The 12444-nt window shown below is 39.4% G+C and overlaps 1 protein-coding gene across 2 annotated transcripts in view; it reads right to left on the bottom strand.

Moving 5' to 3' along the window:
• atg7 (ATG7 autophagy related 7 homolog (S. cerevisiae)) overlaps positions 1-12444 on the bottom strand; it is an 85796-nt gene that overhangs the window by 10341 nt on the left and 63011 nt on the right. For both annotated transcript variants that reach the window (XM_026220730.1, XM_026220731.1), the window contains one exon: positions 4826-4948. In XM_026220730.1, coding sequence (XP_026076515.1) covers positions 4826-4948 — 123 coding nt within the window. The remainder of the gene's footprint in view (positions 1-4825; positions 4949-12444) is intronic.

The raw sequence follows: 12444 nt of genomic DNA, 5'->3' as shown, positions 1-12444 counted from the left end.
TTAACACTTAAAGGGATAGCTGACACACAGATGAAAATGTGCTTAGATGTACTCATCCTCAGGTAACGTATGTGACCGTGTTCTTCAGAGATCCTTGGTGATTCATGAACATCAGCAGCTGTGAGAGTCACTTGTGAGGCTAAAAAACATATCAAGGAACACAAAACGAATACCTGTGGTTTCTGACGATATATCGAGGTCTTATGAAGAGAAATGATCAGTCTGTGCAAGAAACTGAACATTAATTACACTATTATTACCTGTAATCCAGAGCCACAGGCAAACAGTCCAGAGTGACGGTTCAGAAACGAATCATTCTTTTGAACCGGCTCTTTTCTGTGAACCGGTTGAATCAGTTCTTGGCTCGATTGGCACAGATCTTTGAGCCCAAACACTGGTCTGTCTGATCCTGTGATGAACAAATCAACGGTTCGACTCGGACTGAAGACTGATGAGCCGCTGATGTGTGAATGTGTGAACCAGTTCATTTGAAACAAACCGTCTGAAAGAACCAGTGTTTCTTGCACAGGCCGATCGTTCCTCTTCATAAGACCTCAATATATCATCAGGAGCCACAGGGTTTTTCGTTCTTTTTTTTTGGTGACAGTAGCTGCTGACTTGCATTTAATGAATTACCAAGGACCACAGTTTCAGCTAAAAAATCTTCTTTACTGTTGTACTGAAGAAAAAAGTCAGAAGCAACAGTGCAGTAATGCTGGAGTCAAGAACACGCTCCTATCATGTTAAGAGCTGTCCACTATAACAACTGTAGATGACGTCAGCACTGGTGCGAGTTAGTAATATGTGTGTGTTATTACACGGCAGTACAGAAGATTCACGTCTCATTTTCTCAGCCGTCAACACTTCAGATTTTCAGACTTCAGCTTTAGATTTATCTCAGCCCAAGTATAAAAACAGGTTTGCAACCGCACTGCTCACTAGACAGTGGACTTAAATCACACTCTCAAAAATAAAGGCTCTTTTTAGGCTTCCAGGAAGAACCTTTAACATTTACGTTCTTTAGATTATTAAAATGTTCTTCAAAACGAATGGTTCTTGTAAGAGCTGTTCTCTTGAAGGAATCCCAAGCGTATCTTCTGTGGCATTGCTGTGAAAGTCCCCCTTTGGAGCCATTATTTTCAAGAGTGTGGATTAAATTAGGGTTTTCTCCACCGATTGGCCTATTTAAAATCAAATTAGGGTCAAAACAGTTCCCAGAGCAGAGCCGGGGAGGTGAATAATATAAACACTGGCCCGCAGACAGTATATCCACAAAAGAGAAGCCATGTACATGCTTGTGAGGAAGTTTAGGAGTTATAAGGCTCTTGATGAAAGACAAGTACACTTAACTAAGATTGAGTGTAAACACAGAGCAGCTGGCTTTACACTGAAGCACTGATGTGATCGTAACAACACGCAGACCCACTCTGAGGAAAGAGTGCATGTGTACGACCGATTCACTGAGAGCCTTACACACGGCCTTTATCAGCTGATATCACTGCCTATCATATATGTACAGTTTAATGTGCACAACACTGCTGAAGTTTACTCTTACACTACACAACAGTCACACAAAATACTAAGGAATAAGAAAGAAAATGTTTCACTTCCATGACTCATGGACAATTATATATCATTCATGAATGATTAAAGACAACATTAAAAGCAGATATTAAGATTGATGTGGTTTAGGATTGGTAAAATGTGCTTAAAAAAAAAAAAAGATATGATCAGAACATAATTTCTGAACATACTTGCATAATAATTATGCACACACTGTATTATTGTTATGTTGTTTCTGCATTCATTTGGAGTTTCAGTGTGAAATTATAAGGATACAAATTAAAAACTGGAGGAAAACTGTTCCTGTTTTGTTTTTTTGCTGGAGTGCGGCACGTCTGACAGGTTTGTGTGGGACAGAAGAGCTGCATCTTTGGACGGGAAACACACAATGGCTTCTTTATCACAGTGACGGCTGGAGTCAGAAATGAAGGGAAGTGAATCTGAACGCGTCTGAGCACACAGAGCTCCATTGTGTCTGTACATTACTGCCTCCAACCGCAGACAACACCATCATTTACCAAACGTGAGGAGGAACGAGGGGAAATACACTAGTCGACATCACGGTGGAAACAGATGAAGAACCAGTGAGTTACGTTTCCTTAAAGCGCCTTTCTCTGCTTCAGTCAATCAGACTGTGTCCAGATCTCACGTCTGCACAATGACAACATTAATGTGCTGCAGATAAACACAATACACACTCATCAAACGCTGGATCCCTACACACCTGAGCCACAGAAACCAGGAGAGGAATCAGACGACGCTGGCATGACAAAACACATTACCCAGAAAGATCAGAGCATCAGCTGGACATCGACTCTCCTACAGATGATCCAACAACACACATAACCTCTGAAAGTCCTTCACTCAACATGCTGTTACAGATCGAGTCTACTGTGGAAATGGGCCTGATTAGCAGGTCTAAACATGCTTAAAAAGTCATCCCTTCAGACTTTAAGCCTAACTGAACCTTGGTGAATGTTCAAGCGGCTTCCACTACAGGTTCTGATGAACACCAGCCGTTTAAAAAGTTGTATTTTCTGTTTTATAGACATTTTAACTTACTTGTTCTACACATAAACTGTCGACAGATGCGAGTCTCAGGGTTATTAGGACGGCTGGGTCCATGGGTAACTTCATCTGAGCACAGAAAAGCTTTCCTGGAGCTCATCAGATTGTTTATATCCATTAGCTTTCACAAGAGCACATTATTATGCAATTTCACACACACACACTGTGCTCTTATCAAGCATGTTAAAATCAACAAATAAACCATGCAGAGAGTGCAAAACGGGGCTGAAACAAGTATTTTTCCATCAAATGGTCAGTGGAAGGAAATGCTTAAACTAAAATATCATGCATTTGTAACCCTTTTACCAAAACATGTCTAATTATAGTTCATTTTGAGTGATAAAGTGTGGCAATGTTACTCAGTTACGCTCCTCAGAAAAGGACTGAATGATTGTTTCTGTATGATTTTCTCTGTTTCTAAGAGCCTCCGGGTGCAGTGGTGGTTGTTGTACAGATATTTCTCGGGTTTAAAATGTTTTATGCTAGACCAGTTTTAAATTCTCTCATAAACAACATATTATTTCTGCTTAAAAACTCACGGGACACCAGAGCGCATGGAAAATGTCAAAGAAAATAAAGACAAGCTGGTCCCACAGAACTGAATCAAAGCGTCCAGAAGTAACGAGAGACGCGTCTTTCCCCACACAAAACTAGAAGTGGTACATTTCCATTGGTTTCACAGTTTGACATCAATCCTGAAGCTGAAGTTAAAAATACAAGACGTCAACATGGGAATACAAAGCGCCCGACTGCAGATCCAAGTGAAATGAATCTGAAGGCTTCAGACAATAAGCGTGGGCGAATGCAGGAGCACATCTCCTCTCATTTTGGGTTTGCGTCTCTAAACCGCTCTGGAGAGCTGCTGATGTGGGACTTTCCCACAGTGTGTTTGTCACTGGAGAGTCCTGGCGAGGGACCGATCCTGGGAACGTCTGGCTCGCTGGGGTAAAGAGACGCAGATCGGAGCTAACACAGTGATATGTTTGGAGCACGTGATCTCCAGAGCAAGTCGAGGTGAAGTTTGGGACGGGAGCCAGGAACAGCAAGAACTGACTGCATTAGGGCTACTTCTCTTTCTGCAACGTCTTGCGCAGGAAGAATTACAAATGTAGTATTTGTGTTGGAGCAGTGTCCTCAGTGACGCTTGTGTTGCAATCGTTAAGGTTTTATATATGCGGATTTAGACCAAAATTAGGATTGCATGGTCCTCTGCAAGATTTGGGGAGTATTAAGACATCATACATAAAAACATATATATATATATATATATGTAGATTAATGATCAGGCACATTGATATTCTGATCATATCTTTTTTTCCAAGCACATTTTACCAATTCCAATCCACATCAATCTAAATAACTACTATTTATTTTGTATTTGATCATTTATAAATGAAATATAATTGTCCATGAAGGATGGAAGTGAAAATGGCCTTATTTTCATGTGTGCAGAATTATCAAGCAGGTTTCCTTTCACAGATAAAATGAGCCAAAGAGATTTAACTCGGAATATTTTTTTTGTTTTTTTTTTAAATGGTTGATGAGAAGAATGCAACAATATTGCAGCACAGTCCAGTTTTTAAATCATTGTAATATATTCTTTGAGGCTCTCTTCTCTATAGTGTGTCCTTATCCAGTTGTCTAATAAGATCTGGCATTAGATCTACATTGTCAGCTCTGTTAGGAATCACTTCTTTTCCTCTATTGATAGTAGCTATAGATAATAGTGTCTACTGAATGCATAGATGTAAATAAACTTCATCAGAAACCTTTTTGAATGTGCAGAGACACTGCTGACTGATGTAGCTGCAACATATTGATGCACCGATATGAAATAATCCTGCTCAGATGCATGTTTGATGGGAGTTTTGTGTGTGTGCACCATATGTCAGGTCAACACAAACTCAATGCTTCAATGGAGACCCTCTTTTTCTTTTTAAAATGATAAGCATGATCATATCTCGTCAATGTGCTGTAAGCTTTAGTGTTGAGCTGATAGTGAACACATCATTCATCATTCACTCATCTCTGAACAATCTTGTGTGGACTAGTGGTCACGGGACTTAAAGGCTGTTTCAACCATCTGTGCATTATATATTTCAAAGTGTACATGTGCAAGTGGATCTGATCAATTGATAATGAATGCACACAGCTTTTGGAGCGGATGGGACTGTGAGCAGATGATGAGTCTAACCTCAGCGGCCTGAGTCTCCTGATGGAGCAAAGTCAAGCCGGTCAGATCCTCCAGGAAGGAGTGGGAGGAGTTAAAGACCTTGGCCAGGAACTGGAAACCTTCTCGCTCGTAGTTCTCCAGAACCTGTCAAAAACAAAAAAAGGGTAGATAAGTCTTCAAACTGGCACCACAATATTAGTGACATCAAAGAAGGGGTGTGTGATATAATATTGACTAAAAATGACACCTACATTTTATAACAATAATTAAACAATATTTTGCAGAGTGCAAAAGGTACCTTGGTTAGTTTAGGCCTATCGTGGAAATAAAAAAATGATACTAAAACCAGCAGTTAATCTTAATGTGATTCACTGAATCATTCATACAAACCATTTGTTCAAAACTGCTGATTCATTTAGAAACAAAGCAAGTGAATCATGTCTTTATGAATGGAGTACTGAATCATTGGCTCAAATGATTCATTCAAAAACAGATTCATTCAGGAATCAAACTGCTCTCAGATGCACAAATACTTTGATCCAACTTTGTTTGGAACTATTTTCATTGGAGAAACTCACCAATGTAATGAAAATAGAAATGTAACACACAATGTTAACTTCTTGTTTGTTGAACTGTTGTAAAAAATCAATATCACACTTAATATTACTTCACTATATCATATCTTATAAAAACAAAAACCAATAAAGGCATATTATTTGCTTTTGTAACTTGAATTAGATGGGCATTTTTACTGCATTGATAGGCTTCATCACGCAGTCAATGCATTTGGACTCCTTTTTTTTTTTTGTGTGCAAATTGAATGACTTGACAGTGTCAGTCCGCATGTCGTTAAAACAACAATTATGGTATTATCGTAGATGATGAATATCTCATAACCCTACATCAAAGTGACTCAGGGTTTCAGTTCATTAAAATGATACATGGACCAACAGGTGTAGATCTGGAAGCTCCATCTCTGCTAAAACACATTCAACATCCATCAATCTCAACGCTAGTTCATCTAGAACCCTGTTCCAGGAGGAACCCCAACAGTACATGTGTTGGATCGCTCTCTTATCTGACCCATCCATTTTATGCGCTGGAGTCTGCTAATGAGCTGATGAGCTGATTCAGATGCGTTTGATTAGGAAGAGTCTGGAAATGTGTTGTCTTGGAGTTCCTCCAGAAACGGCTGGGAAACATTGGTATAAAGTTCACACAGACCAGGAACGTCCAGTCCTGTTCCCGGAGGGCCAGCCCCAATTAAACACGCCTGAACCAGCCAATCTAGAAGCTTCTAGGAAGAGGTGTTTAAGATTGAAGGAAGTGTCACCTCTGTCATAGTCCAATTCAACATCCACAGATGTGAAATACGGATGTGCCGTCATATCTGAGAAGCTGGTATCTGCTGATACAGTTGTCGGCCGGTGCACATCTGAACACAGTGATAACACAATGTGAAACTGTGGTGACGTGGCACTGTTCCCCGAGCCCGAGGGAGGCCGGCGGGAGAGGCAGACATCTGGCACCACTGTCCGTTGGGCTGAGAGCACTCAGGCTCATCTCAGACAGACAGCCCTCAACAATCACACTGGCTCCTTTCACGCAGCTCCTTCTCAGAGGAGATTGAGTTTCTGCTGGGGGCTGATGAATGGACGGCACTGTTGGGTTGAAGGGGAGAGTGACGTCTGCTTTCAATGAACTAAACATGGATGACTTGACTGACGGAGAGGGTTAGAGAACAGGCGAGAGTAGACCGGGGATCATCTGTCCAAACTCCATGAACTCGGGCGGTTCTTTAATACTCACTAAAACCTGCCATTCTACCACTAAAGTGGGTGCATTATGGAAAAACGCACCATGTTGATTCACTCCAACATCCACAAATCAGATTTGTCACTCTCAATACTGAGAGCTTGAGATAGTGACCATCCGCATGCTTCCCACCGTTCACCGGCCACACTGAGCGGGTGGGCACAACATAACCCACCGTTTGTTTCTGATTTGTTGTGTTTTGCTTTCAGAACAATTCTTGATATAAATATGAGGTTATCAACCTGGGACACAGAGTCCCTGACGTCCCACACACAAATCACTCAAAACTACATCATTAAGGGATAGAATGCACTCGAGTTACTACCACATGACCCATAAGTCAAAGAGATGACAGCGCCAGTGTGAATAACGTAGTAATGAGTAAAACAGAAAGGCAATCGTTGCATGATTAATTCATATCATGGGGACATCAAAATGTGATCCACATCACAGTCCATTCAATCAAACTAAACTTCATAAACTTATATTTCAGAAACTGTGGTACCTTAAAGGTACAGTAGAAAAACATCCTGCTTAATTCCACATTTGCAGTCATATTTGAAACTCATCTTGAAGGGCCTTGAATGTTCTTGCACTAATTAGTTTACGAGGGGATGACATTGTTTCACAGGTCAAAAAAAGAAATGCAACAACAAAAGTTGTCTGCATTGACATCATGCACTGGCTTTACACATAGGCTTAGTTAGAGCTGGTTGGTGTCAAGGTTTATATCATGACGATAACGTGTCTATTGTTTGAGATTATGTAAATGTATCCATGTAGCACAGTACTACTAAAAAGTGATACACATGTAAGAGTGATCAAGAAACATGCTTAATGAGAAAGTAAAGAGTGGGACATGTTGGATCTTAAACATCAAATATAATTTTATTAAGTGCAATAAGCAGTGAAAATGACTCACACACTGACATAAACCAGAGAAAGCAGAAAGGAGTCCCTCTCAGACAGCATGCAATCACGAAATTCAGTTCTCTTTCACGTCGTACTGTGCTTGAATGGTCAAACACACACACACACACACACACACACACACACACACACACACACACAGTAATGCCTGTTGGATCTTCAATAAGAATTAATTCATGTATGATTTATATAGTGAAGACTACACTTAACTATTAAATTCCTGTCATATTTTGTTACATATTAAATAAACAAATGTAATTTAATTTTTACATTTAATTGTAATTTATAAACCTACTGTGGCTAAAAAAAGTTTAATTTGTATGTTTATTCTATTGTATTTGTCCTTTTGTTTGTAATTTGCTTAATTGTTCTTATTTTTAATAGCAAAAATAACAAACAGCTATATTGAGATATATACTGTTAGCTAGAAATAAAAACAAAATTCATATTGCTCACCCTGATGCAGTGTTTGAGTCAAAACTGAAGTATACTTTGGGCTTGAGAGTCAGAGAAGGTGGGAAATGGTCATGAAAACTCAATCATTACTGTTTTTGAGGCGGGAAAACTATGCTGACATTATAAGAGGACCTCAGGGAAGAAGGAAAGTAACTAAAAATGTTGCAAAAGTAGATAATATGACCACTCTGAAGTACAAATGCCAACAGAGATCTCAAGAACATTACGTACAGTACTTGCTCTCTGGCCAGAAAATGTCGAGGCTGACAGTCAAACAAATGTCATTGCTGTATTGCATTTATATATATATATATATATATATATATATATATATATATATATATATATATATATATATATATTTTTTTTTTTTCTATTTGGTGTCTTATTATTTATTTGAAATTCTAACAGAATCTACAGTATAAAGCAGATGACTGACAAAGAGCTTTTATACAGACATAAACTCCAAATGCACATCATTTTCTCTGTCAAAGTAGACTTATTTGTTACATCGCACTATATCATGTGCATAAACTAGCTTTCTCGCCTAGCAACATAACAGCAGCAGGAGCAGCCAAACAAGATTTAATTGTGTTTTCCAGGAGTGGAGCTCCTTAAATTGGAGGCTTTGACTTATGAAGCCCATTAAATCACTGACGCCGTGTGTGTGTGTGTGTGTGTGAGAGAGAGAGTTTTGGAGGGCGAGCAGCACATCTGGTTTACATCCAGCGGTGCTCTCCTCCGGCTCCACCCACTGCTTCTGGTAACTTCCCCTGTAACTGTGATGGTGGAGGTTTTCGCTCCGTGCAGATCAAACCTCAGATGGCTGAAGTCGCACCAGACTGCTCCTCACGTGAAATCAATGCTTTACACTTTAATGCCCCAAAAAACTGACAATGCTTGGCTGAACTACAGCTGTACGAGACCTTGAGTGTATCTGTTGTGTAAAGGGTTACCAGGGTGTCTTGAGGGACATTTATTAATGCATTGCTTTGTGGTTGCTAGGGAGTTTTGGGTGTTTTCGTCCTCTAAAAGGGAGTCATTTTCAAGTCTCTGTAGATACAGTACAGTATGCTAGTGGTTTTTTTAATTCAAGTGAAAATCATGTGTCTGATTACTACTTCATTTCAACAGCACAGCGCTGCAGGACGAGTTCAACTTTAGTTTGAAAGATAGTGCATTATAATACTGCTTTCCTCCTTAAAAAAGTAACTAATTGTGTTATTTACATTTATTCATTTAACAAACGCTTTTATCCAAAGCGACTTACAAATGAGGACAGAGTGGAAGCAATCAAAAACAATGAAAAGAGCAATGATAAATAAGTGCTATAACAAGTCTCAGTTAGGTTAACACAGTACACGTAGCATGGGATTTGAATATAATATAATAAGGACTTCACACACACACACACACACACACATGTACACAATTGCATAATAAATGAAAAGAAAATAGAATATAAAAAGATTAGAAAGGTAGTTAGATTTTATAAGAATAGAATTAGAATATTGAGTGATAAAGTTAGAGGGTCAAATAAAGATAGAAGAGATGTGTTTTAAGCCGATTCTTGAAGATGGCTAAGGACTCAGCTGCTCGGATTGAGTTGGGGAGGTCATTCCACCAGAAGGAACATTTAATTTAAAAGTCTGTAAAAGTGACTTTGTGCTTCTTTGGGATGTCACAATCAAGCGATGTTCACTTGCAGAACGCAAGCTTCTAGAGGCACATAAGTCTGAAGTAATACATTTAGGTAAATGGGTGCAGAGCTAGTGGTAGTTTTGCAGGCAAACATCAATGCCTTGAATTTTATGCGAGCAGCTATTGGAAGCCAGTGCAAATTGATAAACAGAGGTGTGACGTATTCTTTTTGGCTCAGTAAAAATGAATCTTGCTGACGTTCTGGATTAATTGTAAAGGTTTGATAGAATTGGCTGGAAGACCTGCAGAGAGAGCATTGCAATAGTCCAGCCTGGACAGAACAAGAGCTTGAGCAAGGAGTTGTGCAGCATGTTCCCAAAGAAAGGGCTTGATCTTCTTGATGTTGAATAAAGCAAATCTGCAGGATCGGACAGTTTTAGCAATGTGGTCTGAGAAAGTCAGCTGATCATCAATCATAACTCCAAGGCTTCTAGCTGTTTTTGAAGGAGTTATGGTTGATGTGCCTAACTTGATGGTGAAATTGTGATGGAACGATGGGTTTGCTGGAATCACAAGCAGTTCTGTCTTGGCAAGGTTGAGTTGAAGGTGATGGTCCATCATCCAGGAAGAATGTCTGTTAGACAAGCTGAGATGCGAATAGCTACCGTCGGATCATCAGGACGGAATGAGAGGTAGAGTTGAGTGTCATCAGCATAGCAGTGGTATGAAAAGCCATGTTTCTGAATGACAGAACCTAATGATGCCATGTAGACAGAGAAGAGAAGTGGTCCAAGAACTGAGCCCTGAGGCACCCCAGTAGTTAGATGTTGGGACTTGGACACCTCACCTCTCCAAGATACTTTGAAGGACCTATCTGATAGGTAAGACTCAAACCATTGAAGTGTGGTTCCTGAGATGTCCTTTGCCAGTAGGGTTGATAGGAGGATCTCGTGATTAACCGTGTCAAAAGCAGCGGACAGATCAAGCAGGATAAGTACTGAAGATTTGGATTCCGCTCTTGCCAGTCTTAGAGTTTCAACAAATGAGAGCAAGGCAGTCTCAGTTTAATGTCCACTTCTGAAGCCAGATTGGTTGCTGTCAAAGAGGTTGTTGTGTGTGAGAAATGTATAGACTTGGTTAAACACATCTCGTTCAAGTGTTTTTGCAATAAAAGGAAGAAGGGAAACTGGTCTGTAGTTCTCTAAAAGAGATGGGTTGATGGTGGGTTTCATAAGTAGTGGAGTTATACGTGCCTGTCTAAATGATGAGGGGAAAACACCAGTGTGGAGGGAAGTGTTGATGATGTAAGTGAGTGCAGGTATAACTGCAGGAGAAATGGCTTGAAGAAGATGAGATGGAATAGGATCAAGCAGGCAAGTAGTAGGGTGATTAGAAAGGATGAGTTTTGACACTTCTGCCTCAGAGAGTGAAGAGAAGGATGTAAATGAGTGCAAGTTTGCTGGTGATATGAGCTTGACTGATTGTGGTGTGGAAAATTGTGCACTAATGTGTTTAATTGTATTAATGAAAAACATGGCAAAGTCGTCAGCTATTAGAGATGAAGCAGGAGGGGGAGGAGGAGGACAAAGAAGTGAGGAAAATGTTTTAAAAAGCATGCGAGAGTTAGACGAATTGTTAATTTCGTATGGTAGTATGTCATTTTAGCAGTGGAGACATTAGCAGAGAAGGAAGATAGGAGTGACTGATACACAATAAGGTCAGTAGTTTGTTATTTAGTTACTGTTTTTTTTATGGAGAGTAAAGTGCGTTTCTTTTTCTCATCCGGGCTGGGCTTGCTTGTTTGTTTTTAATATCAAAAAGTTACATTTTTGGCAAATGTAAAAGCCATTTCACACCAGAAGTGAAACAAAGAAGCCTCAGGCTGAAGATGTCGTCAAATACAACATGTACAGACCTTGTTGAGATATGTCATGTTTAATGTCATTTTAGCTGATTAGAATGGTTTAACTGGATCATCGAAATACATAAAGGATATTTGTGTGATTTAACTTAATTATTCAGGCACTTCTTTTTTTTTATTCTTTTTTTTTTCAATTAAGAAGAAAGGGAAAGTCACATATGCTGTAACATTAATCACACACTAACCCAAGAACCATTTCTAATAAAGGAACCAATGATCTATCTTTGAAGGCTATGTATCCAAGCCCATCTTTAGTGATTTATTTATTCTTTGGAAGTATTAACAAATTTGCTTTACAGCACAGAAATTGTACATTAAGCACTGGGATTTTTAACCACCATTTCTTCTTAAACCACTTAGGATAGGACTTTGTCATGAATGGGTGTTATATCGTTAAAAATTACAGACCTGAAGATACTTAAAGTGAGACTGGGGAATTTTGTCTCTTTCTTTTAAGGAATCAGAGGACATCGGAATACTATCTTCATAAAGATCTGCAATATTCTGTAAGCCATTGTGAAACCACAAGTTAAAGCCTGATTCTTATTTCTCTGGAACAAACAATGCATTCCTCCAAAAGGGTGAGAGCTGCGATAATATCTGTGTCTCCCAGCTCAGCCGGTGACTCATGTCATATTAAAATAAGGGTTTTGGAAAATGGGTCAGATGTGTTGTGTTTGAGTTTCTTCAAGGAATCAGAATATAAATATGTGTCAAGACTCAAATCTCCTGTACCTTTTCTTTCTGAAGCCATGAAATATGAGGTGAGTCAGTAAACCAGAATCATGCTGATCTCAGCTGAGCCGCCTTAAAATATCAGCAAAGATTCGGGAGTCACAGGATGGAGGAAGAGTAAGGGGGATTGACAAACAAATTA

This window comes from Carassius auratus, chromosome 36 (genome assembly GCF_003368295.1).
Source record: "Carassius auratus strain Wakin chromosome 36, ASM336829v1, whole genome shotgun sequence".
NCBI lineage: Eukaryota > Metazoa > Chordata > Actinopteri > Cypriniformes > Cyprinidae > Carassius > Carassius auratus.
This window is presented reverse-complemented; position numbering and strand designations above follow the sequence as displayed.